The following is a 27573-nucleotide window of genomic DNA, read 5'->3' on the forward strand; positions in this document are numbered from 1 at the left end:
CACATCCCAAAAACATGCATGGTAGATTAATTGAAGGTATGAATGTGAGTGTGAATGGTTGTTTTATGACATTTGACTTTTGAGTAGGGTTAGTAGGGATCCAGTTCTGGTTTATGCCATAACAAAGTAAACTGAAATGGTTATAAATAAATTTCCTCTGACAGAAAACCCAGCAGTGGGAGATGATTACCATGTTTCACAACCAAAACACAGCTGCTAACTATGTGAAAAAACAACAACAACAAAAAAAAAACATTGTCCAAATCTATGAGTGGTGGAAGCCCGATGAGAGCTTGGTCAACCACATGCTCAACTACACAACCGGACGCGCGCATGGAAACACACGCACACACACCTACACACACACACACACACACACGTGTACACACAACACTTGTTCGCAGATAGTCCACATGCATGGTGTGTGTCCACCCAGGAGTTAACCGCCTTGGGAGTCGGTTATAAAGTGTGAGAATGATTGTCCAAGTCATATTTAGAAAGTGCCTCAAAGTTACACATACCAGACACAAAAAGTGCACACGCACGCACTCCCTTATGGTGTGTGTCAGGCATGTCCAGCTGTGCTCAAATTTCAAACATATCCCAACACCGCTGTAATTGCTATGTTGCTTTGACACACACAATCAAAAAGGTTTTATAGCTATAACTGGCAACACAGGAGTGTTTTGTTAAACTCACACAAAATAACAGCCAGGACTCTATATTCAAATGCTATGAAAAGACCCCGTAGATTTCAATGCATTTATATCTTGCGGGCCTGTAACTACCAATATTTAAGAGATCATGAGATGACAAGTAAGGCCGTGATTATAAAATATAGTTACGTTTGGTTTGAGGTCAAGTATTTTGAAGGCTTTGGCCCTGACGCAGATTTACTGACGTAGTCAATGTATGTGGCGGTTTGCTGAGTAGTGTGGCTCACAAACTCATTTGGGGCCCCTTCGAAGATGTCAGGCTATGTTGTGCTAAGTTCAAACAAATCAAGGCCAAGGAGCTGAGTTTCTTGTCAAGAGGCCCAGAAATCCAAGCAGGGCACCTGGCTTCCTGAAAGTACAGGCCTGCAGACATTGTTTGGCAGGACAAAAAAAATAAAATAAAATAATAATAATAATAATATTAAAGATAACCACAATCATGCCCAGGTTACTGTTTGTGCAAGTTCTCCGATGACTTAAATATCATTCACAACCGATCAAGTTCTTGCTTTAATATAGAACAAACATTTCTAAAGGTTTGAAGCGAATCTCGAGAAAAACCCAGAGAAAAAGCTAAACCTCAGCGACAGTTGATCCTCTGCTTCTCGCCTCGTCCCTTGAGATATATCTTGAGCAATGTCTCATGTGATGTCATATCATCAGAGGTACGGGTACATCATTTGCAATAATTTACCAAAAACAACATGCCCAAAAACAAGCAACTCATGTACATATTTAGTACTTTGTTTGCTTAATTGATGTCCTGCTCGATTTGTCGAGCCACATGCAATATTTTAATGTCTCGCTTAATATCCTCCACGACGGCCGTTTGAACTTTGAAGTTGTTTGCCGAAATCTAAATTCAGGGGCTTTCAACTTCCGAGGTTTCCCTCTATTATATGCTAGTTAGAAAACAGAAATCTGAAAAATTCATGAATAAACCAGCTCCCCCTAACTATCCGCATGTTTGTGTTTGACTGGCGTGATGGCTGACTGAGTGTTTTGTGACTGAGAGGCTGGCTGTTGCCCAGAAGCAAGCAGAGCCGTTTTCAGGAGTCTTGTACCAATGACCTTTGCAGCATGCTCCTGTGAATTTTGACACTGGAATGCTTGCCTTTCTTCTGCAGGAGAGTTGGCTCAAGCCCTGTTGGCAGCACCTAAGTTCCTGGATTGTTTTATGTTACAGTACATTGAGGTACGGTGTCGGTTCCCATTTATATTTTTTTTCCAGTGTTAATATTGTCCCTGAAAATTACCTGATGTATATACTAGGCATGGTACTATTATATTATGCATTAATTAACTACAAATAAATTAATTATTTATTAAAAAAATTTTTTTTTTTTACACATTTTAATCTCATTTTGTGCTCCAAACAACACAGACCCTTTGTTAGTGCACCAACTGCACTGACGCACACGTCAGCGCTAAGCTAGCAAAACGGAGGAATTGGATAAAACAGCATTGTTAGGATATATATATATATATATATATATATATATATATATATATATATATATATATATATATATATATATATATATATATATATATATATATATATATATATATATATATATATATATATATATATATATATATATATATATATATATATATATATATATATATGGTCACAAGCCATCAAACCAAGTTGAGCTGCTTGAATTCATGTGCCAAGAAAGGCATAAAGTCGCCCAACAGCGATATGAAAGAGTGGTGGAGAGAAAACTGTAATTGTATTTCACTTAATGCTGACTTCTGAAAAAGTTCAAGCATTAGTCCTGTGTTGTTCCAACGAATAGGATCTTTTTTTTATGCATTTGTACAAAATCTTTAGATTCAATGACATTTTTTAAAAAAAAATTTTAACATTTGACACAACAAGCTCAGATTTCTTGAGAAATGTTTGCTTCAATTTGCCATCTACATGTGTGCATAATAACTGATTTCAGTGATTGTATTTGAGGGCACAAAACAAAGTCACAGGTATTTGGAACTGAAAACTATAGTATTGTACTTTAAAATGAAGTTAACTTATGAAGACCTGTGTTGGATTTTCTAAATGAGCATAATAATTCCCCAAATTAACCTTACCCCGCACCATTTCCCCAGTTTATGGGTTTTTTTCACTGTCAAATTGATCCTGCCTAGATTGTACCACCTAGCAGGCCAGTTTTGGCCCACGGGCCGTATGTTTGTGCGCTCCCGCCCCCGCACGCACCCCCCGCTCGAACTGACAAGATTTGTATTAGGAATTCGGGAGTCATGCTGTCAGTAGTTTACAGAATTTAAAAAATGCAGATTTTACGCAAACATCTGAAATCGCAGAAACGGATCATTTTGCATTTATTTCCAGAGCTGTAGATATACTGTAAGTACTATACGTATATTGAAATTTTGATAGATAACTTGGATTTGTAAGGTATTATTATTATTATTATTATTAAAAGCTTGGTTTAATTTCTACATTCCCCCCCCCCCCCCCCCCCCAAAGAGACAGAACGTATGGCCTGCATTGAGGACCATAGAACCACATCTCAGCAACATTGGTGACAGGATGCAGATTCTTTTTTTTTTTTTCTCTCAAAGTGATTTTATTGCAATTCTGTCATGCACATACCTGGCCAGCCAGGGGTCCATTTATATATCTATATATAGATATGAAATAAAAGCTGTAAAAAGCAATGAAAATATAGTAACTATACAAAAAAAGTATCAACACATTTTCAAAATTTTAATATATATATTATGAGGTCAAAAACAAAAGTATTCAGTATATGTGTATGTTGTGGTTTTCTCGCGATTTAATGGTTACTGAATTTAAGCTGGCAACACTTGAATGATGAATGCAAAAGCGATCACTCATACCCCATTGGGTTAATGTATCAATAGTATTTACAACATTTTGATGCAATAAGCAAGCAAAGTGTATTATGTACAAACATATACAGATGATATTTCATACTTCAGGTATTGTAGCTATTCGGCATATTATATGTCAAAAGAAATTAATGATTAAAATGAATATATTGTCTCTTCCCTTCAATAGCAAGAATAGTTTATTTATATATATAGTATTTATATACAGGATTTCCACAAAAACACTCCCTGATTTAAAGATGTGATGTTAACTAAACCGATTCAAATATATTTATAAAGATGGAGGATAGATTTCTATCAACACTATTGTCTTTTCAGGTTTAGGGCCTTTCAAATTGTTCCTCTTCAAAGTTACCTGGAGATGCTAACCACTTGGATTTTTCCACAACTAGCTGCTGATGGTGGTGACACTGCCACACAACCGTCGCGCTGTCGGGCGATTCTATCAATGAGCACCTGCCAACCAGACTGGTTGCCCATGCTGGATCAGACGATCGGTATTCTGCAAGTGACCTGCAACGTCACTGGCCCCAACTGCTTGTGGCTTCATATAGAGCAACGTTTATGTACCCCCACTTCCTGCAACCCTGCATAAGCTGAGAAATCTGCTACGTTGAACAATCACTGTGTTATAGCAAAAGAAGCTGTATTGAAAGTCATTTTTGAAGGTCAATGCTGAGAATAATTTAGTACTGAACTGTAGAGATGTAGCTTACAAAAAAAATGATCATCTCAGTTGGCCTGTTTTAAGGGGCGGGCGAAAAAGTAGCCCCGTGACATCATACTTTCGAGAAGGAGCCCCTCCCCCACTATATAAACATCGAGCGCCCATATACCACACGGTGGCCATTCGGCGGAATTGCCACTTCCTCATGCCTTTTAACCTGAACGCATGACTACCAGTAGAGCGTGCAATTGGCCATCGAACTATGCTCACAACTGCAAGAAATACATCTTCCCTTAAGTCTAATGTGTTTTGTGTTATTTGGGTCACAGTGTCTCTGCAGTCTGCGTCGCGAGCCAGCGGTGAACCAGATGAGCTAGACCGGTGCCTGTCCCACGGCTGTGGTCACTTATGGCGCACTCTTCAGGAGCCACAGAAGCGCGTTGTCCCGCTGAATTTATGGTTGTTATGCCAGCTCAAAGACTGCTTCTCTGTCGCCCGTGAGAGCCGGTGCAATGTGGCTCGCTTGAATCCTCTCCCCGCTTAGAAGTGGACATGTTTTGACTGACTGCTGAAAGTTCCGGGGAGGCGGAATTTTGAGAGCATTTCGCGACACGCCCACAGTGTCTGAAAGCTGAAAGAATATTCTTGACCATTTTGAAGCCTGATTTCACATACTATAACATTTCTTTTGTCTGTTTGGTTGTACTTTCATCATGCGTCTGTGGCTACTAAGTGTGAAAGAATATTCTAGTAAAGTGACACCTTTTCTCTGTTTTGAATTGGCGTGTTTTTGAGGACATCCTGTATATACAATTTAACTTGACATGCAATAAACTTAATTACTTCAGATGCATAGTTTAAAAAGCTCTATAGCTAATCCAGTACTCCTTAGTGGGAGATTTTCCTCCTCCTCTCAGGAAATTTTCCAATCACAACCAGCTTTCATAGTAGCTAGAGGTACAGCAGGTCTTTGGCGTGTTGGATTTTGACCAAGGTTGAGATGTGTGTGGAGTCGTTTTTAGCCTTTCGAAACTCAATTACATTTTAAGGAACTGTGTGGGCAGCATGGTGAGGCAGTAGTCTGTACTGTCGCCTCACAGCAAGTGAGTTCTGGATGCAAAACTGCTGGTGGGTTAGTATGTTTTGCTAGTGCCCTACTGGAGTATTCACAGTCATTCATGGAAAATCTTACGCCAAGCTGTTAATGAAAAAAAGATTCTGTTCAGTTCAATTTCAGTTACACCTTTTGTATCAATGGCAGGAGAACAAAATCATTGTTTGTATGAAAGCTGGATAGGTTGAGCGATGAGCGCGTCCTTGGATACCTTTGATCGATGCATTTCAGATGACAGCAAACACTCGGAAGGCTTTTCCTCCCGTGGGGTGAAGTAAGCTGCAAAGGCATGCGGAAAGGATAGAAATTAGACACACGTGCGTTGCGACCCAACATTGTATATGACATTGCATGTTTAACAGTTTTCAACTTACGACACACCAGTGTAGTAACTAATTACATGTAAGTAGATTACATAATTTAATTACAAACTACGTGTAGTTGCAATCCATTATATTACTGGGAGAATATGTGTCATGAAATTACAGTTGCTTTTGGAAACTTCCATGATTACAATTTTAGTGACGTTTGACAAATAGCCGCAAAAGCTCCGATTGTTTTTCATATCACTTCCTCCTTTTAAAGCCGACGCTTTTCATGTGTAGTCTCAAACATGACATATTTTTCCAAAAATGACCTCCAAGCGCCACCTTGTGGTGCAATCTATTAGTTTGTCTGAGATTTTGGAAGGTTTAGACTCATTGTTCTACTATTGAACACTTAAAAGAACATTGACTTTTGCATCTTTAATTTTTTTTTAAACTTTTTTTATGGAACATTCACTTATCTGGGTTGTGATATGGAAGCGATGTTGTCTCAATTGTGCACATTTTTAATGAGGTCAGCATGGTATGGTATGCTGGCTTTTCCACATGGATCAAAATGTAATCAAATGTAATTAGTTACATTGCCTTGAGAAATTCCTTGAAATAATTACTGTATTATTACATTTTCAACAGGGTAACTTGCAATGCACTCCACGGCATTTGTAAAGTGGTACACACATACCAGTTATTATGCTGGTTTTCACCCCATTTCTCCCCTTCGAAGCAAAGTTGGCCAAGGCCTGATTAATCGGACGTCTCTAAAAGATTATCCACATCTGTGGTGTTGGTTGAGTGAGTTGGCCGAGACACGGACTCAGTGATTGAGACGTGAAACTAAACAATAGCAGATTTGGAAGCAATCTAAAGCGTGCGTTGTCGTCAGACTTTCACAAATGGAGGTGCAACGGATTGCATATTTTACCAAACCACTATGGTGCCTCAGTAAACATTTAAAATATGACTTAAAATCCTCCATGCATTCCTGAGTTCCAGACGTTTTTCTACCGAGAGGCCTGAAATCAGCCTGAAATTCTCGAGCTTATCTACAGTACGTCACGAGCAAAGATCTCCGCCTCCCTCTCCACTCCCAAGCCAGCGCTGTCAACATAACAATCACGTGCTCTCACAAGTGGCTCTTCTACACGGAGGCAACCAATCAGAGGAAAGGGGGTGGTCTTAGCCAAATATGGAGAAAGCAGTTACAACACTGGGTCAAACAGAAGTAGCTGTCAGAGGGGCCTTTTTTGAATGAAATTGACGCTTTTATACTAAATCCATGTTAAAGAGTCACTCTATGGAGGTCCAAATAGCCAAATATATGGGAACTTTAAGGTATAGGCTACGTAAGTTACAAGTATCATAGACCAAAACAAATCAATTCTGATTTGTTGGTAACTTAAAGCTGGAGTTTTCAACAACAACAGCACTTTTTGTCATACAGTATATGTTAAAACTGTCTCTACAGTTAAATATTATTTAAATGATCTTTTGAAAAATGTTTGGCCTCCGTGGTCGCACGTAGTGCACCGTCGCTGGCTGCAAGCGTCACAGGGAGAACTTGGAAGAAAAGAAAAACAAATCAAAGGAAGCAGGACCGGGTGTCTTGCTTGGACTACTCACTACCACTTTGTGTTTTCAAGGCAGATGATTCACAATGCATATTTTTTCCCAATTAGATACAATAATAACAATACGTCACTGCATAAACAAATAAATTAGGGGTGCAATGCTGCAATCAAGGATTATTTCAATAATCAATTAATAGTCAATTATTTTAATCAATGAATCGTATAAAAACGTTTTTTTTCATTACCATCCCTTTACTAAAAAAACAACAAAAAAACAGGACATTATTTTAAATTGAGTGCAGAAAAGGCAAAAATATAAATTGATTATTATTCATTTGGTTTGGTTCATAACAGGTCAGAAAATAAAAAACAAAATGTTGATCCTTGTTTTCCAAAGTAAAAGCAGATGTTTACAAACATGTTTTGATTGATACAAATGATTTTGATGAGATACAATCAGTTTGCTGTCATTAAATGCTACAATAATCTGAGAATATTTTCTGGTGAGCGCCTGAAATTCCACGGATTCGGATCATTTTAAATTAAAGTATGTCTTTAAAAGATTAATACATTATCAAAACAGTTGTCAATTAATTTGATAATCAATTAGTTGTGTATTGATCGATTCCACTTCTACAATAAAAATGCATTTTTTCCATCAGAATGTTAATATGTAAATATGATGAGAGAAAAGCCTTTTTTTAAAAAAATCAAATTAAAATGATATCTGGATTTTTCCTCCTTGAATTACACATTGTTTATATACCATCATCTATTGTTATGAAATTCCTTGACTCATCCTAACGACCCCATCCCCTAATGAAACTAATTCTATTCCATTTGGCTGCAAGTGCCCAAGAACAGAACGTCAGACAGACGCACACAAAAGCCAACATCACGGGTATGGCCCAGTAGAATTATGAGCCAATTATCCATAATTACTTGGCAATCAAGTCACTGCTCTCTACTGAATACTAAATACACTTTAGGCAGAAAGAAAAACCCGCACTGTCTGCTGGGGTACTTCTGTTCATACCCTTGTGAGGTGATGCCATTTTGGTAAGTGCCTCTGTACTGCCTCCTGCGGTCCACTGGCATTACATCGAGGTAACCTCCAGATTGGTTCTGGATTACGCCGGCGTGAAGGGCTGCTCGGCAGATACTTGATTTCTAAAGAGATCAGACAAATGGGTTTAAAACAAAGGCTGTTTGATCTTGTCCCTTATGGACCAAAAACTATATATCTTAAATTCTATTTGGGCTTTGTTGAACAAAGTTTTGTTCCATCCTAGTCACGCGTTTATGTGCTCATTATGAGTTATGTATTCCAGATATTTATAGAATGTGCTTTTTTGGCCACAGGTTATGTCTTTTTTTTTTTTTTTTTTTTTTGCACAAGCTGCTGGTCCCCACACGCTGACAAAAATAGGGCTACCATAGGAGTACATATTTCTGCCTACTGGGTTGGGCTAATTATTGGACTCCAAGGTAACTATTTGCATCTTTCCCAGTGCCAAAAACAGTAGAGTAGCCGACATGAACATCAAATATATTCAGATATAAAATATATTTCTATTTTTTTTTTTATGAGTGGATGTTGTTCAATATAATTGTGCCTTTTAAGTCCCACAAAAACAGGATGAGTGGGCAAACCGAAGATACAGAGGTGCATGCATGATATGCAGGTGAGATTTCTCACAGTTTGACCCTTGGAACAGATTATTTCCATTTCCATTCTATTGGGGAAAAAAAAAAACTTGAAATTGCAAACAAATAAAAGGTTGACCAGCATCCGTTCGTGTTTCCAGTGTACCAGTGATTTTTAAAATATAGCCCCAGCCAATACCATGAAAAGAATGTTAAGAACTTACATCAGCGTAATATTTACTCCCAATGACTCTGGCCTGACTCTCACGCAGACAGTTCTTGGGACAATACAACCTAATGAAAAAGACACTAATTACAATAAAATGGCAGCTTTTTAGAATAGGCATAATTAGAGTAGACATACATTTTTCTTCCCGGTTTACCAAAACATTATTTTCACAGCGTAGGCTACAAAGTAAACAGAAGAGTAAGTTGGTTACCTCGGACAGTGTCGGACAGGTTTCTTAAAGGGACAGAAGAGCGCCACGGTTGTATCGCACGCTACTGCCTTGACTGGGAGAAAAAAAAGTATGGCAAAATGATTTACAAGAAGTTGTTTTAGAAACAGTGTTGTCTACAAGATGTGAGCAGGTGTTTCCTACCAGGCACTGACTGTACTTTAAAGGAATTTGCACTTTTGTTCTTCCTGTGACATGAAAGAAAATGTCAAGGAAGGACTGCGCTGTAACACCAAAGAAAAACAAGCAATTCGTTTTGATGAGTAATTTCAAAGCATACCCTATTGATTGAATGCCATTCTTGTATGATTTGGTAAATTGATGTTTTCGACCCAGTCTAGTCACATCCAACCATCCTCCATCATTGTCAATAACGCCAGCGTGCAATGCGGCTCCACACACGCTGGATTGCTGGGTTGTTTAAAAAAACAAAAAACAAACAAACAACAAAACACCGTAACATTAAAAATGACCTCCCACCACATACGCACATGCCACTGTTACAATGCAATGAATGCACCATCAGTGATGATCATTTACCATGTCATAAGACGTAGACCCAACTACTTTTCCGTGTCTGTCAAAGCAGCCGGGTGGACACTCATATCTATGGGTAGAATCAAACATTGTCATCAATATATTTTACTGTGGAATGTAAACAGCGGTGAATTATGTGAGGGGCCCTCAGGGGCACAATTCAGGATTACATTCACGCACGCTACTAAAAAGCTCTCACACGCACACTCCTGATTTATTATTATTTTTTCACTCACATTGACTACTGAAACACTCTCGAAAACCCAACTGAAATTCCCACTCACAACCACAACGCTTTCACACACTATCGAAACGCTCTCATACGCACGACTGACACTGACATTTTTTCTGCTCATACACTGTACACTACTGAAACGTTATCACACGCGCACAACTTAAACACTACCACGTGCGTATTGAAATGCTCTCACACCTCATACTAAAATACATTCATAAAATACGCATTTCAGTAGTGTGTATAAGAGCGTTCCAGTATTGTGTATGAGAGTGTTCCAGTAGTAGTGGCTGTGAGAGAATTTCAGTAGTATTAATGAGTGTTCTAGTAGTGTGTATGAGTGTTTTACTGGTTTGCGTGAAAGAGTTTCAGTCGTGTTCAGTCGTTTGTATGAGAGTTAAATTGAATTCCAGCATGTCCCTAACAGCCCCTCCTAGAATTCATTGCAGATTTGTATGATTGGCAGATCGTACCTGTTGCATGTTGTTCCTTTGCATCGATCTCTCAGCTTTGTGTCACAGTCCATCTGTTGGCCTATCAGAACAAGTTGGCTGTGAGTTACAATTAGATTGTAACAGCTGCTGGAATGCTCTCATGACGTTGTCTTTCAATCACATGAGTTATTGCTTACACATCTGCTCGGTGCTTATGACCTGGTTTCGGTCTACGTCCTCAGAGGGTTGTGAGGGGTTTGGTGTTTGGGCCCTGGGTTGGGGCTCCCTCTCTCTCACTGCATCCGGTTCTGGTTCAATGTAGTTGGTCTCCTCGGTCTCTGGAGCCGGACGCCTGTCAGCACCCCCGTCTGAAAACGTGGATTTTATGTGGAACTTTTTTTACTCAAGTCACATCGTGTATGAAGTTCAACCCCTTGCAGCCTACCTTTGTAGCACAGATTGTCCCTGCATCCTCCTGCATAACTGGCTGGACAAGCAGAGCATGGCGCACCATACTTGTACGGAGCATGACCCCACCAGTTTCCCCTGAAAAAAAAAAATCAAACATACACAGAAAACGAGTGCTACATTTCAATAGAGTACATATACAAATAAAAGTGATGCATAATAATGGCTAAGAATTCATTTTGTTTAACTCTTATCTTCAGAAGAAAAAAATAACCTACGGTGGTGAGTAATTGCAGACCAGATAGACAGCTTTAGCCCAGATCATTCCCCACACGTTCATGTTGTAACACACGTTGATGGCACACCCAATCCGATTGCTTGTGGCCCACACCAACTAAAAAAAATGTAAACATATAAATAAAGCAATTGCCTACATGTCGTGTTTGGCTTCAGTGAAAGAAACCTTGTATCAATTATCCAGCGCTATTGTCGAATCGTCTGCAATTTAACTATCACAGATGTTTGCTGTCAGGTTAAAGTTCGAGTAAACACAAAAAGCATATCACATGGATTTCATCACATATGGGTCTCATTTCGGAATATTTCATATACAGCATTTCTGGACTATTAGTGTGGCACAGTCTCCTGTTTTGTTTCGACTCCCGGTATAGCTCCACCAGCATTTAAACTGAAAAGACGTTTAGTCAGCCAAAATAAATAAAAGCCCTTGAGTAGCTACCCCTTGAATCCAACCGCTTTCCTTTTTTTTTTTTTCCCGCAAAAAAAGGTTTCACTGGTCAAGAGGAGGCTTGGGAAATTTGAGAGCACATAAAAAAATGAAAGAAAGCACACAAGACCTCACACAAACCCAGTCAAAACTAGGTTAAATAAATAATGTTTGCAAATGTTTTAGATATATTTACACCCATATATTTATTTATTTATTTATTTAATTTAGCATTTATGTGTGACCATTTTTCAAACTAGATTGAATCCCTCATCTGTATAATCCAAAGGGATTGTGGGGAGGACATGATTTAGTCCGATAGGCATATAAATGTGACAGCCGTTACCTGAGTGTAGTGAGTGCAAACGGGTCCTGAACATCTAAAAGGGCAGTGCGGGTTACACTCCTGGGAGTACGGATAGCTGTAGTACCTCACTTCATCATACCAGGCCTGCACGTGGTAGGTGGGTGGGCGGTCCCTGAGGAGATGGAGAGAGTCTCATTCTTGTATTAGGCCTGTACATCACATGAAAACTCATGACTGAAAATGAATAATAAATACGGTATGGAAAGCAGTTGCACATTTTACACTGAGAGAGGAGTGACTTAAATTGTGTCCAATTTGTTTTTGTTTTTTTGGTTCTTGTGTTGACTGAATGAATAAGAAAATATGGGGACAGAGTTACTCAATTTTAAATAATGAATTGAAATTGAGGAAGTAATGCCAATTTAAAGGGACAATTAATGTCCTCTCTTGACATTGGAACTATATCAAAGGTTTAGCTAATTTCTGGTGTCTCATTTCGCATTTTACAGTAAAAAGAAGAATTAAGAATGTTGTCTGTTACGGGAGGAGGGAAACCTATAAATAACAAGCTGGCCGTATTAACTGTGCGTAATACAGTAATATTGTGAAATCTGTCAAAGAGGCTAGTGTACGTTCAAGTCTGTGCATTACTCTTACCCAGTCTATTGATTTGCAAGAAGGAGTTAACCGATGAGTTTTTGTTTGGAAAAACATTTTAAAGCATTGGACAGTGTAAGACCATTCATAAGAGGCATCCATCCATCTGCAGGTGAGCAGAAGCGTGTCCCAGCTGACTTTGGGCAACAGGCGGGAGATGCCCTCCACTGGCCGCCAGCCAATTACAGATGACACATAAAGTACAGTAGTACACAAAATAAAGTCTTGGGCGACACCCCTTAATGCATTAATTGTTATTAGGGGTTATGTAATATCCATGTGCTCCTTCTGAATCTTAATTCAGCCTCTCGAACTTCCATGCACCCTCGAGGACCCTGCCGAGGGTGTAGAGCTGGTCCACTGTTCCCCCCCACACACAACCGAAACAATTCTTGAATAAGCAGGAATATGCCCGCTAATAAAAAATAAACTTTTTCCACGAAAAATAAGCCTTGCCCCCCCCCAAACACTTTGAAAAAGAATGATTGAGAAAAAAAAAAAAAAGACCAATAGGTGAACCCGCAGGTGCCAATCCGCTACGATGCGAGCGTGCACTGTATAACCAAAATGGAATGGAGAAGAATACACACAATTTCCACAACCCAGTCTATAAATAGCCTTTATTTATAGGCTACTGTTGTGGGGTGACTTCGTTTTGTGTTGTGATAAGGTCACCTAACGTTCGCAAGAAGCAGGTTGACTGTGCCCCTCTGACAAAATAATTTTAGTCTAAAACTGCGGCTGCCAGGCCCTCTTATACCTAACAATTCTTTTCCCTGAAAAAAAATCCTAGGACCTTTCAAGAAAAATTTAAGTACCCAATCAAATGTTGTCTAATGTCTTGTATCTTGCCTGCACTGCTACTCTCCTACTCATCTCTAGATTAAAAAACAGATGGGGGGGGCGGGGGGGGGAGTGTGTTCTTCTAATGTTTTTTACTGTCGTCTTCTCTTAGATTGGGACATACACACCTGCCCCAGTGCGCACCGAGGTTCTGGCCTATTTGAGTCAACATGTGGCTCGGTCCATGTTCCCATCGGCAGGTATGGGCCCATTGCTCGGCGCTTCTCTCTAACTCGTAATCCCACACCTGGTGAACACAAACGCCGAAGACAAATGAGTCTGGATGCAAAGGTAGATAAACCAAACAGATATTTACATAAAATAAAAAATACAGCAGGTAAAAGCAAAGTTACTTTCTATCTATCTGTCTATCTAACAGTCACAAATCTGAAAGTCCACTTGAGAAGTTTGCAATTTAGCAAGTTTTAGTACGTTAAACTGAATTTGATTAAAAAAAAATGAAAAAAATAAAACTATAATGGAAAATCCGAAAGTATTATAACCCTGACCCTGACAAAATCAAAGACAACTTGTGTCCAAATACCTGAAACTTATTCACTTACTTTTACTTTGAAGGAAGCAAAACTTCCCCTGAATATGTTCCTGAGCATTTCAACTGTTGACGTTAAGTCGAATGCAATTTACAGACATCTGAGTAAATAGGTGCAGTGTTCTGTGCTATCACATGTCAAAACTAACAGGATAATGCCTGGACTTAAAGCTGCAGTGATTGACCATCATAATCTGTTCCATATGTCTGGTGAGGGCAGCACGGTGGACAACTGGTTAGCACATCTGCCTCACAGTTCTGCGAACTGGGATTCAAATCCCGCCCTTGCCTGTGTGGAGTTTGCACGTTCTCCCTGTGCGGGTTTTCTCCGGGTACTCCCATTTCCTCCCACATCCCAAAAACATGCCCGGTAGATTGATTGACAACTCTAAATTGTCCGTAGGTGTGAATGTGAGTGCGAATGGTTGTTTGTTTCTACGTGACCCGCGATTGGCTGGCGACCAGTTCAGGGTGTACCCCGCCTCTCGCCCGAAGATAGCTGGGATAGTATACTGTGAAACAATTTGCAGTGATTTACTAATGAACAAACTCCAATAAATTCCGCTTTTGTACTTGGTAGAGGTAACCACATCATCCAACAGATGAACAAAGGGAAAGATCGCAACAACTACCAATATTCTTTTGCAATCATAAGGGCTGATTGTGATTGTGATTGGATGGGAACCAATCCAGAGTGTACACAGCTGGGATGGGCTCAAGCTAACCTTTTGAGGACAGGGATATCGAAAGTTAATGGATGGATGGATTCAAATGGGCATTTTCAATAGATAACATTGTTTCTAGCCATGTGCCAGGACCACCGTCACTATCAAGGTAGTGTAAGCAGATGATTTAGTGCATGGTCTCGAGGTGGCTTTGTAAAGAATAATATTGAAGAAAACAAGACCGAGTGTTTTTCCAATTTAAAGTACAGTATGGAGAGTACCTCACCTATATTATTGTGAGTTAGTGAAGAAAGGGTGTGATTATAGGAAACTTTAAAGAAAGCTGTTTTCTTTTAAATGGCTGAAACAGCGCCTTAAAGGCATGTGCAGATTTGCTTTAACGTCAACATACTATACTGTACAGTGCACTGCCATGTCGTGATGACGTTCAAGCAGAGCTCTTTGGCCTCAAAATCCTGCAGCATGAAAACCAAGAACTTGGCCCTCATCAGTTCCCTTCCCGACCACATCATTATCATCAGCAATAGTATCCCTCACCAAAGATTAGTGTGCATAACATACATTTACACTAACATGGCCTGCACTTCAAACGGCCAGGTTTGACTGACTTGAAATAGAATCACCGCTGTGGTACCCCAAATGAGATGCACGGAGGATCAAATGAAAGATCACGTTGGTCTCCAAGGGTTCGGAGTGGGCTGGGATGGATGGGGAGAGACGAGACCAGTGTGAGCGTCGATGAGGGGGGAGGAAAGACCGATAGAAGGAACATTTGGGAGGCTGCAGATCAAAACAGTGCAATCCAGGGACAACAGAAAAGGTCAGTGACAGAAGAGAGGAAGTGAAAGCGAAGGGGAAATATTAGACACAAAATATTCAAATGCTGTACACCGGTGGCCTTCAGAGCCGTCTCTGCTGCCCTAAATACTAATAAAAATCACTGACCTACAAGTACAATTTAATTAAATTATGAATTATTTATACAATCTATGATAATCCATAATGTAAGAAAACATATACTATATTTCCAAAAGGATTCGCTCACCTGCCTTGACTGAGATATGAATTTAAGTGATATCCCATTGCTATTCCATAGGGTTTAATATGACATCGGTCTGCAGTTCTAACCGCTGAAATTCTTCTGGGAAGGTTTTCCACAAGGTTTAGGAGTGTATTCATGGAGATTCGTGACCATTTTTCCAGAAGCACATTTGTGAGGTGACACGCTGATGTCGGGCGACAAGGCCTGGCTCTCAGTCCACGCTCTAATTCATCCAACAGTGTTCTATAGGGTTGAGGTCAGGATTGTGCAGGCCAGTCAAGTTCATCCACATCAAACTCTCTCATCCGTGTCTTTATGAACCTTGATTTGTGCACTGATGCACAATCATGTTGGAACAGGAAGGGGTTATTTCGGAACTGCTCCCACAAAGTTGGCAATGTCCACAATATTATCCCCTGAGCTGGAGTGAAAGGAACTCTGAATGCTTCAGCATACCAAGAGACTTTAGACAGCCAAACAGTTTTCACCAGTGTACAAAGCAAGGTCCATAAAGACATGGATGACAGAATTTGGTATGGATGAACTTGACTGGCCTGCACAGACTCCTGCCCTCAACCTGATAGAACACCATTGGGTTGATTTTGAGCGGACAGTGAGCCGGGCCTTCTCCGCCAACATCAGTGTGTGACCTCACAAATACGTTGCTGGAAGAATGGGCACAAATTTCCATAAACTCCCTTCTCAACCTCGTCTAAAGCCTTCCCACAAGAGTTAAAGCTGTTTTAGCTGCAAAGGGTACACAAATGTCATATTAAACCATATAAATTTGAAATGGGATAGCACTTAAAATCGTATGTGAGTAAAGGCAGGTGACCGAATACTTTTGCCAATATATTGTATATATGTATATAATAATATATGCAATAATACATAATAATTTTGTATTCCTTTCATAGCATGTGTGCATGTGCTTTGCTCAGCTTCCAGTCATGTACAGTGCTGTTAATGTAGAATTCTTTTTTTGTCCAATCAGATTTCAGCTTCTGTGTGTTGCCATGTAAATGTTATCTGCCCAGCGCCTTCAGAATCCCAAGTACTGGCATGAACCAAGTCAAACACACACAGACCATTTACCAATGAGATTTTATATTCATCGCTCACGTTGGCATTTTTCCCATCCTCTGATTGGTTCAGCTCAGTAGTCCTCTGATTGATTGAGCTGAATATTTGCATGAGAATTGATTTACTGAGGAGGACAATTTTGGACATGATTAAAAATTCCTTTTCAAGGCACCTTCCCAAAAAATAAATAAATAAATAAATATATATATATATATATATATATATATATATATATATATAAGGCTAGATAATAAAATGATATATGTTTATATATAGTAAATTCTTTGCAAAGTAAATGTATCAAAACGACGTTAAGCCCAGCAACGTTGAGGTAACCAATGTAGCACTTCTGGTTTCGAAGCTCCACATGACACCATTTCCGGTGCCAACCTAACGATCGTCACGGCACAAATCACATAAATTAGATTCCTCAAACGACATTGTACAAATGCGTACACAAACAATAAATGTTCAACTTAAATTATAAAGATGAACATATTTTCTTGAACAATAAATAACTCTGCGGCTGTTTCATCCGTCTCATTGCGGACGGCTGATCAAACGGACAGCTGGCACAGCGTGAAGCGGACTGGACAGAGTTAGGGAAGCGTGCACAGATTGATTTGAGGGTGGGCACGGCGTTTGTTTGAGGGAGCCGTGCCCCCGTCTCACATAGTAATTGGAAGTAACTTACATAATAACGGCTGTAGTTTAAGCACCTACCATGTACTCCATGTTGGAGGCTGGAGGGTGGACCTGGCCTCGCAACTTGTTGTGTAGGTCCAGAATGAGGTGCAGGTCTCCCTCGCTGATGGCCCTCTTCCCCCTCGTTCTGGCCTTCCACCACTCCTCATCCTTGTCCCTGTACTTGTCCAGGATGGACTCCAGTCCTGTGGAGTTTGTCAGGACCGTGGCTGTGACAGTGTGGGCCAAACATAAGCACAGGCTCGCTGCCCTAAACCAGCCAGGAAAAGGAAGAAGCTGCTTCATGTTGCGGAAAATACTGGTGCTGAATGAACTACACTACTGTCTGTGAATTGTCTGCAAAAAGAAAACAGAGAATGAATTAAGAGGGAGCTGTGACGTGGCAATGCAAAAAAGGTGTGAGAGGCAGTCAAAAAGTAATGAGCCCAATTTTCCTCTAGCTTTATTCATTGAAATAGAAATGCAATATACACGTAACAATAAAGCCCAAAAAGCGGGGATTCCCTCGCTAATTTTCAATATAATCTCCGTTTTTCTCAACAGCAACTGTCCATCGATGAACATGCATGTAAGCCAGCCTCGTAACATTCACTAGGCTGCGCCTTTAACAATTTTTTTTTTTTTTTATACATTTTGTTTGACTTGTTCATCATCAAAGAAGTCTTCTTTTTTAAAGATCCAAACAGGTGATAATCTGACGGTGCCGGATCAGGTGAATACAGTAGATGGGTTATGGTTGTCCCGCCAAAGGAACTGTTGACTTCACAAGCTCCTTTGCTTGTCATGGAGGTCACCGAAAGCGTGCTCTTTTTCTTCGCCTTTGATCCTGGACACCCACTTTTTGACTGTGCTGTAATATGCTACCTTTTGAAAATGTTTCGTAGTGATTACCCTTGCAAAGCCAGATATTCTGTTTGAGGTTCTGCTTCCGTTGGGTATCCAACAATGACGTACTTGCCAAACGTTAGATGCGGACGCGCAATCCATCCATCCATATCACTTTGCCTGTTCACGTTTGTTGGGAGCTGGAGCCTATCCCGAATGACTTTTGGCTCAAAGGCAGCTGACCTGGAATCTTTTCTCATGCAGCTAATATCCCAGCAATTATAGAAAAGTTCACTTCAAACTGGGAGGCTGTTACAGCTCTGAAGGGCTTCGAGTGCATCGGCAGGTCACAGCATCACTACTCACAGTAGGACCACTGTAAGTTTTCACACGTAATATTCAACCAAAGGCTTGATTGACTGGCTATGAGCAACTTACTGTATTGCATGTGCACGCGGTGACATCCACACAGACGTCTGGAAAAATTGAATTTGAAATGATAACCAATGACGCAGATACCATGGTCCTCCCTTACTAAATGACACGAAAGTGAAGACCCTATCAATAAGGCATAGGTACAAATTGAAGTGCGTGTTTACCTTTCAAATCCGTCAAGGTCAATTTCCAATGGCTCACAGATTCCAAATGTTGATGGACTATGTTCTACAATCCAGTGAATTATCCATCCCAAGAGAGCAGGTTGTGCTTTTCACATTGCACGCCGCCTCCACACTTGGAGATTCCGAAATATCTATAGGTGCCGGATGAATTCCTCGGGTCACACGGTATACTGCTGGCTGCATGAGACCCCCGCTCATTTTGCACTTACATACCAGGTTTGCCCTTAGCAACGCTCATCACAGTGGGCCACTCCCTCCCCCCCCCCCCCCCCCCCAACACACACACACACAACTCTCACGCACGTCCCATGGACGTGCCCGCAGGGTTAGCTTTTAGTACTCAGAGGTCCATTCAGTTTATATGTGGCGTCACACCGTTTACTACTGAAGAGATGACCTGATACCTAATAATGTTACTAACAATGAGAGAAAAGTTGTTTTTTGTTTGTTTGTTTGTTTTTTAAATGCAAATCGTTTTTGTTTCTCAATCTTTCAACATATAGAGATTTTAAAATGTTCTAATTGGTTCTGCATGGTGACGGAAAAATTTAGTATCTTTGCTTTAAAAATGTTTTTTTTTTTTTTTTTTTTTTTTTACAATGAATTATCCTTAAACAACTGAAACGAACACATTTCCAAAAGTCCTTAACTCACATATTGCGCATGTCCTTTGGCGCCACCTTCAGGACAGTCAGACTATCTGCGCTTGACATTACTGGATGGCAATTTCCAAATTGGTTTGCTCTCCTTTTATTTTCAAGGATCTTTATGTTTCTCTCAGTTGTCATGGTTACCACGGTGGTATAAAATGAAATCATTGACTTTTTTTTTTTTTTTTTTTTTTTTTAGAGGTCATTCAATTGATTTATTCATCTACGTAAGCAATGTTTCCATGCAATGCAGAAAAGTTGATGTTCAATCTTATTTTGGAAAAGAAAGAAAAGAGATTAGATGGATCGATCGATCGATCGATCGATCGATAGTAAGTAGGTAGGTCTACATGAAAACAGCCACTTGTCTTGACCAGGCTTTCCAGTTCTGCCAATGGCACTTCCCTCTAAGAGGATTTATAATATAACGGTGGAGCAAAAACATGGGAAGGTTAGTAATTGCCGAGGGTTTAATCCTTGAGCTCTGGGACCAATGATGGAGATGGTGAGCTATTTTGTGGTCAGATTTTACCCTTTTGAAGAACAATTGACGGCATGTTTTGTAACATTATATGACATTTGATGAATATACTGGAGAGAGAGTTAGAAGTCAAGGGAGAGGAAAAATGTTGTTTCAACTTCTGCTGTACGTTGGTGAGTATGTTTTACATGTTTCTTTACACTGACTTAAACCTGTGTAAATTTTTTTTTTTTACAATTTATACTTAGCGTGTCCTATTTTCTGTTCCATCTCGTTGACTGTGTTTTTACGTTTGGCAAACACATAAATTCTCATCTCTGAAATATACAGTACAGTTATCTTTTCATGAAGCCGTCTGTCTTCCATCAGCATTTGCAACAAATTTGATCACACCTGAGTTGTCAGGTGCTACAGCCACCAAAACTAAAACGCAAGGTATGTCTTTTCTGGTGCTGTGTTTTTTGTATTTAATCACGAACAAAACAAATGCAATGCTTGGTATTGGTCAAAGATCATTTGTAGCTTTTCATTTGCTTCCACTTTGGGAAATGTGTGGTTTCGCTGTTTCTTTATTCAAATAAAATCAGTAAATACACAAGAACAGAAATGCTTGTACAAAAAGCAAACAAGACAATTATGACAATTAATGTATGTGGATTTGACCTGCCGTTTTACTACATTTGTGATCACATTCGTAGTTGTACTTGGAGAGCATACAGTCCAATGCAGCTCAGAGCCATTTGTAAAATAACAAATTTCTCAACAATTTTAAGTTGCATAAACTGATTATTCAGTCAAAGGTTAAATGTTTTAAATCCTAAAAAACAATATAATTAATCGTAATATTTTCACCACTGATCAAGCTATTAGATAAGGAACCCTCTACAAATGACAAACTTGGAAATTCTATGTACTGTAATATGTGAGTAAATGTAGTTGAAGTGTACCTGAATGTTGCTAAATACAACTTGCAATGACAACAACGGAATCGGACTTACACAGAAATTGAAATTGTTGCGGCTGTTGGTAGCGTTAACACTGTGCATCATTGTTGCTAGTGACCAACAACTCAGGCGTGACACCATCTGGGCAGTGTGGCGCCTGGGTGAAGGAGCCCGAGGGAGGCTATTTCACCTCGCCCAACTACCCGGAGAAATACCCACCCGAGAGGGAATGTGTCTACATTATAGAAGGTGAGGAATTTCTTTTTTTAAATGCATTCTTCAATCATTCTTTACTAAACTTCTCGTTCTCCTCCAGCTTCTCCCCGCCAGTGCATCGACTTGTTTTTTGATGAAAAGTATTCCATTGAACCATCATGGGAGTGTAAGTTTGACCATATCGAGGTGCGTGATGGACCGTTTGGTTTCTCGCCCATCATTGGACGCTACTGCGGCCAGGAGAGCCCCATGTACGTTCGCTCCAGTGGGAGGTACTTGTACATCAAGTTTGTGGCTGATGGAGAGCTGGAGGCCATTGGGTTCTCAGCCCGCTACAACTTCACACAAGGTAAAAGATTCAATTTTATCGTTTCCGAAAGAATTTCAGTTGGAGCTTAGATACTGTACTACTTAACAGTAGTTAAATGTGAGAATTGCTTCAGATTTTTCCATACATGCAGCCAATCAACGAGAAAGCTTCGAGCTTCCCACATCATGCACGTTGTGGGTCAATTAATATTTACAGTTATGTTTACAATTATGTAAAAATACTCACCAATCCCTGAAAATATAGGCATAATTTATGTGATAAAATGATGCCTGCCATATTTTCTTTAATGAAGAATTTCATCCCGAAAATCCAATCCACAGGCTGACAAAGGGTATTAAATAAAAAGGGGGGGGGGGGGGGCAGTACTTTAGGGGGCTCTTTTTACCACTGAAAACCAATTGTCAACGACAGTGATGACTGAAATGTTCTGTTCCTGAAAAAGGGTATATTGCGGCCGAGGAAAGGGGCACTTCACAAACATAGGGTCAAAAGTGGAGGGGCACGTGCCCCTAAATGCCCCGCCCTCCACCCGGGTTCTGCCACCTATGATTTGATCAGTGGATTTTTGGCCTGTGATTTTTTTTGATGGCATTTCAGTCACTCTCAATACTTTCAAAGAATGCCAAAAACGTTAAAGGAAGTGAGTGGTGTTTTTTTTGGGTGTGTGTTTTTTTTTTTATCTCCTGCAATCATAAAGAACCCACTTTAAATATTGTCTTGTCATTGTTCAGAAGTTAATCTGGTTGCATCTTGCAGGAAATTGCAGTTGATGTGGGACAAGGGAATACACACACACACAGGCACGCACGCAGGCACGCACGCACACACACACAAACCACAGTAGTTAATGAAAGCTTGTCTTCAGGGGAATACAGCTTGTCACCACTGAGCCGTAGCAGCAGCTTAAGCTGGACCGAGGCTGAAGCTTTATTAACAGCAGATTTTATAGGCCAACAACAATGACGACAGTCAAAGATTAATCTGCCTCCTTCTGTTCGTCCAACCATTTTTTTCTGTTGAAATTAACCCTACCTTATTTTAAGATTTTGCACCGCAATCAGCAAACCATGCCCTTATAAAGCTCACGATGGAATACACTAAATGAGTTACTTCCCCTTTAAGAAGATATTTGTCCTTATTGACAGATAAGGAGATTTGGTTTCCCATCTGTTTGTATAAAATTCAACACATCTTGCATGCCAAATGCTTATCTGTCTTATACCATTCATTGGAGATGGGAGATAATTAATTTGTCCTGAATTACAAAAAAAAAAAAAAAAAAAAGAGATGACTATCTTATATCTTATATTTAATTGTACACACAACTTTGAAGTAGAGGTGTGTCTAGAACATGTCGCGGGTAGTTGAGATCAGCCCACTGAATTGGCCTTGAAATATTTAATTTCTTTAGCTTGTCTTGGGTTGCCTGTGACTGACTGGCGACCAGTCCAGGGTGTACGCCAGGTGGAATAGGCTCCAATTACCTGCATCACAAGTGGGGACGAGCGGAATAGAAAATGGATGAATGGATGTCTTGAGTTGCAGGATACAGTATTTGGGCTCATATCTATTTGCACTGTGAAGTAACGTTCGATACGTTTTGTAGAATTAGGTTGAAAGTGAGCAAATGGTAAAATACACCTCCACCCAATCTGCAGCAAAAAAAAAAAAGAAATTGGTATCATTATTCTCATACTTTGGGAGGGCAGTGTGAGTAAATATAGAAGGTTTACAACAAGGAATAAAACGCAGTCTACTATCAGTCCTTGTGGTTTTCAAATACTTGCAGTTTGAAAAACAGTAGCGAGAGCTTTAGATACATAGGTTGTGTGTCTAATCTTTATATTGGATGCACAACCACTGGGAACGCATTGTTGGTCTGAACCCCCCCCCCCCCCCCCCCCCCCCCGACACACACACACTTCCATAGATAGGAATGAATGGGAATAATCTGTCCAAGCCTGAAGCAGAAACGGGTAAGAAACACTAGAGGATTAATAAGAACTAAGATGTTAAATCAGGATTTATAATCCACCTAGCAAGTAGATTCATCTGCACAAAGGTTTAGGACACAATATCTAGGCATGTGTTGTCAGGATTTCAGGGAACTTTAATTGAGGGCATCCTGAGTTTAGGGTAGTTTTATGTTTTGTTGTACTGTCTGTAAATATCTCGCTGTGTTTTTTATTCTATATTTTATGTATGTTAAGTACCGGTATGTCTCTGATGACGCGTTGTTGTTACGTGAATGTCTCGCAACTGTATTGTTAGTATTGATGAGGTGTCACAGTCTGTAGCTATCATTTGTCAATTTTGCAAGGTCCGTTCCAGTAGAGTGGTCTGCCTTGACTCCGGAATGAAAAAGTTCAAATAGATTGCTCGACACCATGTGATCATTAAACTGTTTTTAAATAAATGGGGGATTTGACACAGGCCTATATTTGCAAAGACTCTCAGGTTCAAGGTTGCCCAATCATCAATCAAAGCCAATCATATTAAGATTATGGTCTCTGATTAGCTCACTGACTAGCAAAGCTTTTGAGGGGAGGGATCTAATATTCACGAGACCGATTTTCATCTTCTAGATGTTTAACATTTTTTCTGTTTTTTTTCTGGTTTTAGATCCTGAGTTCAAAGGTGTGGGAGAATTGCCAGCATTGCCATGTGGGTATCACAATAAGTTAGGAATAACTTGTTTCAATATATTTTGGCAACAAGCATGATGCGTGTACTTCATTGAGCATACAGTACCTAGGAAGACTTTAAATGTGTCCGTTAGTCAAACAGCAATAGTCAAAACCAGAGTAACGAGGAGAAATATGTCCTCCCTGCAATGCCCAAGTCAGTGGATTTTATTGTGTCAACACTATTTGGTAACAGCAACGAACACATTTTCACCCGCTGCAGTTTGTGAGTTTGAGCTGACTGGTCCCGAAGGCTTTGTGGAATCTACTCAGATAACCAGGGAGAAGCGGGCCCTGCCAACAGAAGCTGTGGACTGCAGGTGGTTTGTCCGAGCCCCACCAAAAGCTAAGGTCTGTATATGTTATACTCATCTGGCTGGTTTTTGCTTAAAGCGGTTTTTGTGATGACTGTGATGCTCTCATGGTGAAGGGAGGATGGCGAGAGTTCAACCAAAACTTCTATGTTCTTGTTGTTGTTGCGACTTTCGACTTGTCCCGTCAGGGGTCGCCACAGCGGGTCACTTGCATAATGTGAAATTCGTATTTATATTCTAGAAGTGCAAAGATTCTACCAAGTACACGCCCGTGACCCTAGTGAGGAGAAGCGGTATGGAAAATGGATGGATGGATATTTGATTATTGATTTATTTTTGGGGATCAGTTCAGCTGGTCTCCCTTGTTGTAACTTCTTGCTGAAAAACATGTAAATCTAATATATGGTATTCTCATAAAATGTACATTAAATACACTATTGTTAAGCCAAGCTAGTAGACAAGTAGAGTATAAAACACGTATTTATAATTCACTTTCACCACACTACTTGACCTAGCAGCCTACACACTAAAATATACGCCAGGAACATTTTTTCCCGAAAAAGGATAACAACTGTGTTATTTTTGCCAGTTACTTTTGCATGACAAAGGCATTTTGAAACCTGCAAATGCAAACATTTTGTTTGAAAATGGTTGTGGTAACACAACCATGTGAACAGGGCTCATTTTGACAGCTTTTTCATCTGTACATGAATCTTTTAAAAAAAAAAAATATCCTGTTTTTGTGTAAACATATACTGAGTGTTTTTATGTTGCAGTGTTAAAAAGATAAACAAAGGCTCAGCTCACACTCTCATCCTCCCATCCCCAGATCTACATGCGCTTTCTGGAGTATGAGATGCACAACTCCAATGAGTGCAAGCGTAATTTTGTTGCCATTTATGATGGCAACAGTTCGGTTGAGCACCTGAAGAATAAGTTCTGCTCCACGGTTGCCAACGACATCATGCTAACATCCGCTTTGGGTGTGGTAAGGCTGTGGGCAGATGAGGGAAGCAGGAAAAGCAAATTCAAGATCCTCTTTACAACCTTCCTTGACCGTGAGTGACTCCACCTCTGTTGCAATGTGTCTGACATTTTCTGTCGGCCATGTTCGAAATACAAATGAAATACATCAAATATATACTGTAAGAAGGCATCTAGAGCAGTGCAAGTCTAGATCTCAAGTCAAAAGGCTTTAGACAGAAATCCAGCATGGATGGATGGAATTGTGTGTGTGTGTGTGTGTCTGCTTGTTGTCAAAATTGACAGCTCTGTACAATTCTAAACTGCAGGTGTGTACAACAACTATGTGACTTTTATACATGTGACCTTTTGTTTCCAGCTCCATGTGAAGGAGACACTTTCTTTTGCCACAGCAACATGTGCATCAACCACACCCTTGTCTGCAATGGCATCCAGAACTGTGTGTATCCATGGGATGAGAATCACTGTAAAGGTATACTGAACCATGAGCACCGTCTGTATTTTCGCCGCATGTCTGTGACTGAGCCAAAGAGAATCATCCTCCGTCTTGCCTGTCGCACTAGAGAAAAGGAAACCCAGCATTTTGGACTCTCTGGACAACACAAACATCACTATCATTGCTGTGACGTGCGGCCTGGTTGTCATCCTGCTCATCATCTCTATCATCATCCAGGTCAAACAGCCTCGTAAGAAGTACATCATCCGCAGGTTAATTCATTACTCAATTATCTTATAATGACATATGAGTTATCGTATTATTTTGGAGAACACAATATACACCAAACACTTGAGCCAAGTATGGCATTCATTTGTTTAGAGACTATAAAGATCTCATGAAACCTGATTATAGACCAGTCAAACTATGTTGCTTAACCTGTTCCAATTTTGCAGTGAATCAACTATTTATATCAACAAGTTATAAGACGGCAGAGAATAGGCAACTACTTGTTAAGAAATGTATTGTGTTTGCAATTTGTTCGTCCAAATCACTTACTGTAATATTATGTTTATTGCATTAAATAGGTGGCTAACAAGTAAGTTTGGAAACATGTCTTTTCAAAAAATGTTTTTGTCTTTTTTGTTTTTGTTTGTTGCATCCACAGAGATGACTTTGACCCTGCCCTCCTCCATCTGGGGCTCGAGCCTCCTCACTATGAGCTCTGCACTTTACGACATGTCCCCTCAGGTGACCTGACTGATGCCGCAATGGGCGAGGAATTCGAGAACTCCCACAAGCTGCGTCGATCCTCCTCCAAATGCATTCGCGACCACCACTGTGGATCACAGCAGGGAAGCATGCACGGCAGTGTCCGAGGTAGCCGCAGCAACCTGAGCTTGAGAGAGGCTACGATCGATCCTGACGGTGGGGCTCTACCTCCGGGAATGGTGAGCCAGCAGTCACCACGGCTCTCCCACCGCACGACCCCAGCCGGTCACAGGAACATCTTAGTGATGAAACACAGCTACTCTCAGGATGGGGGAGCTGGGTACAGAGAGGATGATGATTTGATGATTGATGATGGCCCAACTACCAGCAGGCACCACATTCACCACCATCAGACCCATCACGGCATTCCAGGCCTGGACCACACTGTTCACCGTACATTGTCCAATGACTTCTAATATGGCAAAATTACAATGTCATTCACATACAGTAAATCGACTGAAGAAATGGATACAACCTCAGTTATTGAACTACAGACAGTAAAACCCTAATTTGTAATGATGCAAGGTTATTTTGTGAATTGTGCCACAACTCCACTCCTGTGAATTGAAGTATTATTGTAATTTGTGCTTAAGCGTGACCATTTTTCATTTGTCCCAAAGTGCATTCTTTTTCTTTTAACGATGTTCATTATCTATATATTTCCCAACAATAAATAAATTCATATATACGTACATCTTTATGAGCACGCGCGTTTTTATTTGTT

At 40.1% G+C, this 27573-nt stretch overlaps 2 protein-coding genes across 2 annotated transcripts; one reads left to right on the top strand and one right to left on the bottom strand.

Moving 5' to 3' along the window:
• Positions 1–3440: 3440 nt before the first annotated feature.
• LOC133489441 (cysteine-rich secretory protein LCCL domain-containing 1-like) lies at positions 3441–19246 on the bottom strand. The gene is made up of 16 exons (XM_061798514.1): positions 19018–19246; positions 17612–17929; positions 13656–13774; positions 12067–12199; positions 11272–11387; positions 11031–11131; positions 10783–10953; positions 10625–10685; positions 9920–9986; positions 9660–9790; positions 9524–9567; positions 9362–9434; positions 9146–9215; positions 8311–8444; positions 5592–5659; positions 3441–5464 (listed from the first exon to the last, which is right to left on the bottom strand). The coding sequence occupies exons 2-15, from the start codon at positions 17876–17878 to the stop codon at positions 5608–5610; spliced, it is 1539 nt and encodes a 512-aa protein (XP_061654498.1). The 5' UTR covers positions 17879–17929; positions 19018–19246; the 3' UTR covers positions 3441–5464; positions 5592–5607.
• A 694-nt stretch (positions 19247–19940) lies between these two features.
• Positions 19941–27560, top strand: LOC133488541 (neuropilin and tolloid-like protein 1). The gene is made up of 10 exons (XM_061796498.1): positions 19941–20342; positions 20539–20604; positions 21228–21362; positions 21430–21678; positions 24283–24324; positions 24568–24695; positions 25488–25716; positions 26001–26114; positions 26206–26350; positions 26746–27560. Exons 1-10 carry the CDS (start codon positions 20261–20263, stop codon positions 27263–27265), a joined length of 1710 nt encoding a protein of 569 aa, XP_061652482.1. The 5' UTR covers positions 19941–20260; the 3' UTR covers positions 27266–27560.
• The last annotated feature ends 13 nt before the right edge of the window (positions 27561–27573 follow it).

Source organism: Phyllopteryx taeniolatus, chromosome 14 (genome assembly GCF_024500385.1).
Source record: "Phyllopteryx taeniolatus isolate TA_2022b chromosome 14, UOR_Ptae_1.2, whole genome shotgun sequence".
Lineage (NCBI taxonomy): Eukaryota > Metazoa > Chordata > Actinopteri > Syngnathiformes > Syngnathidae > Phyllopteryx > Phyllopteryx taeniolatus.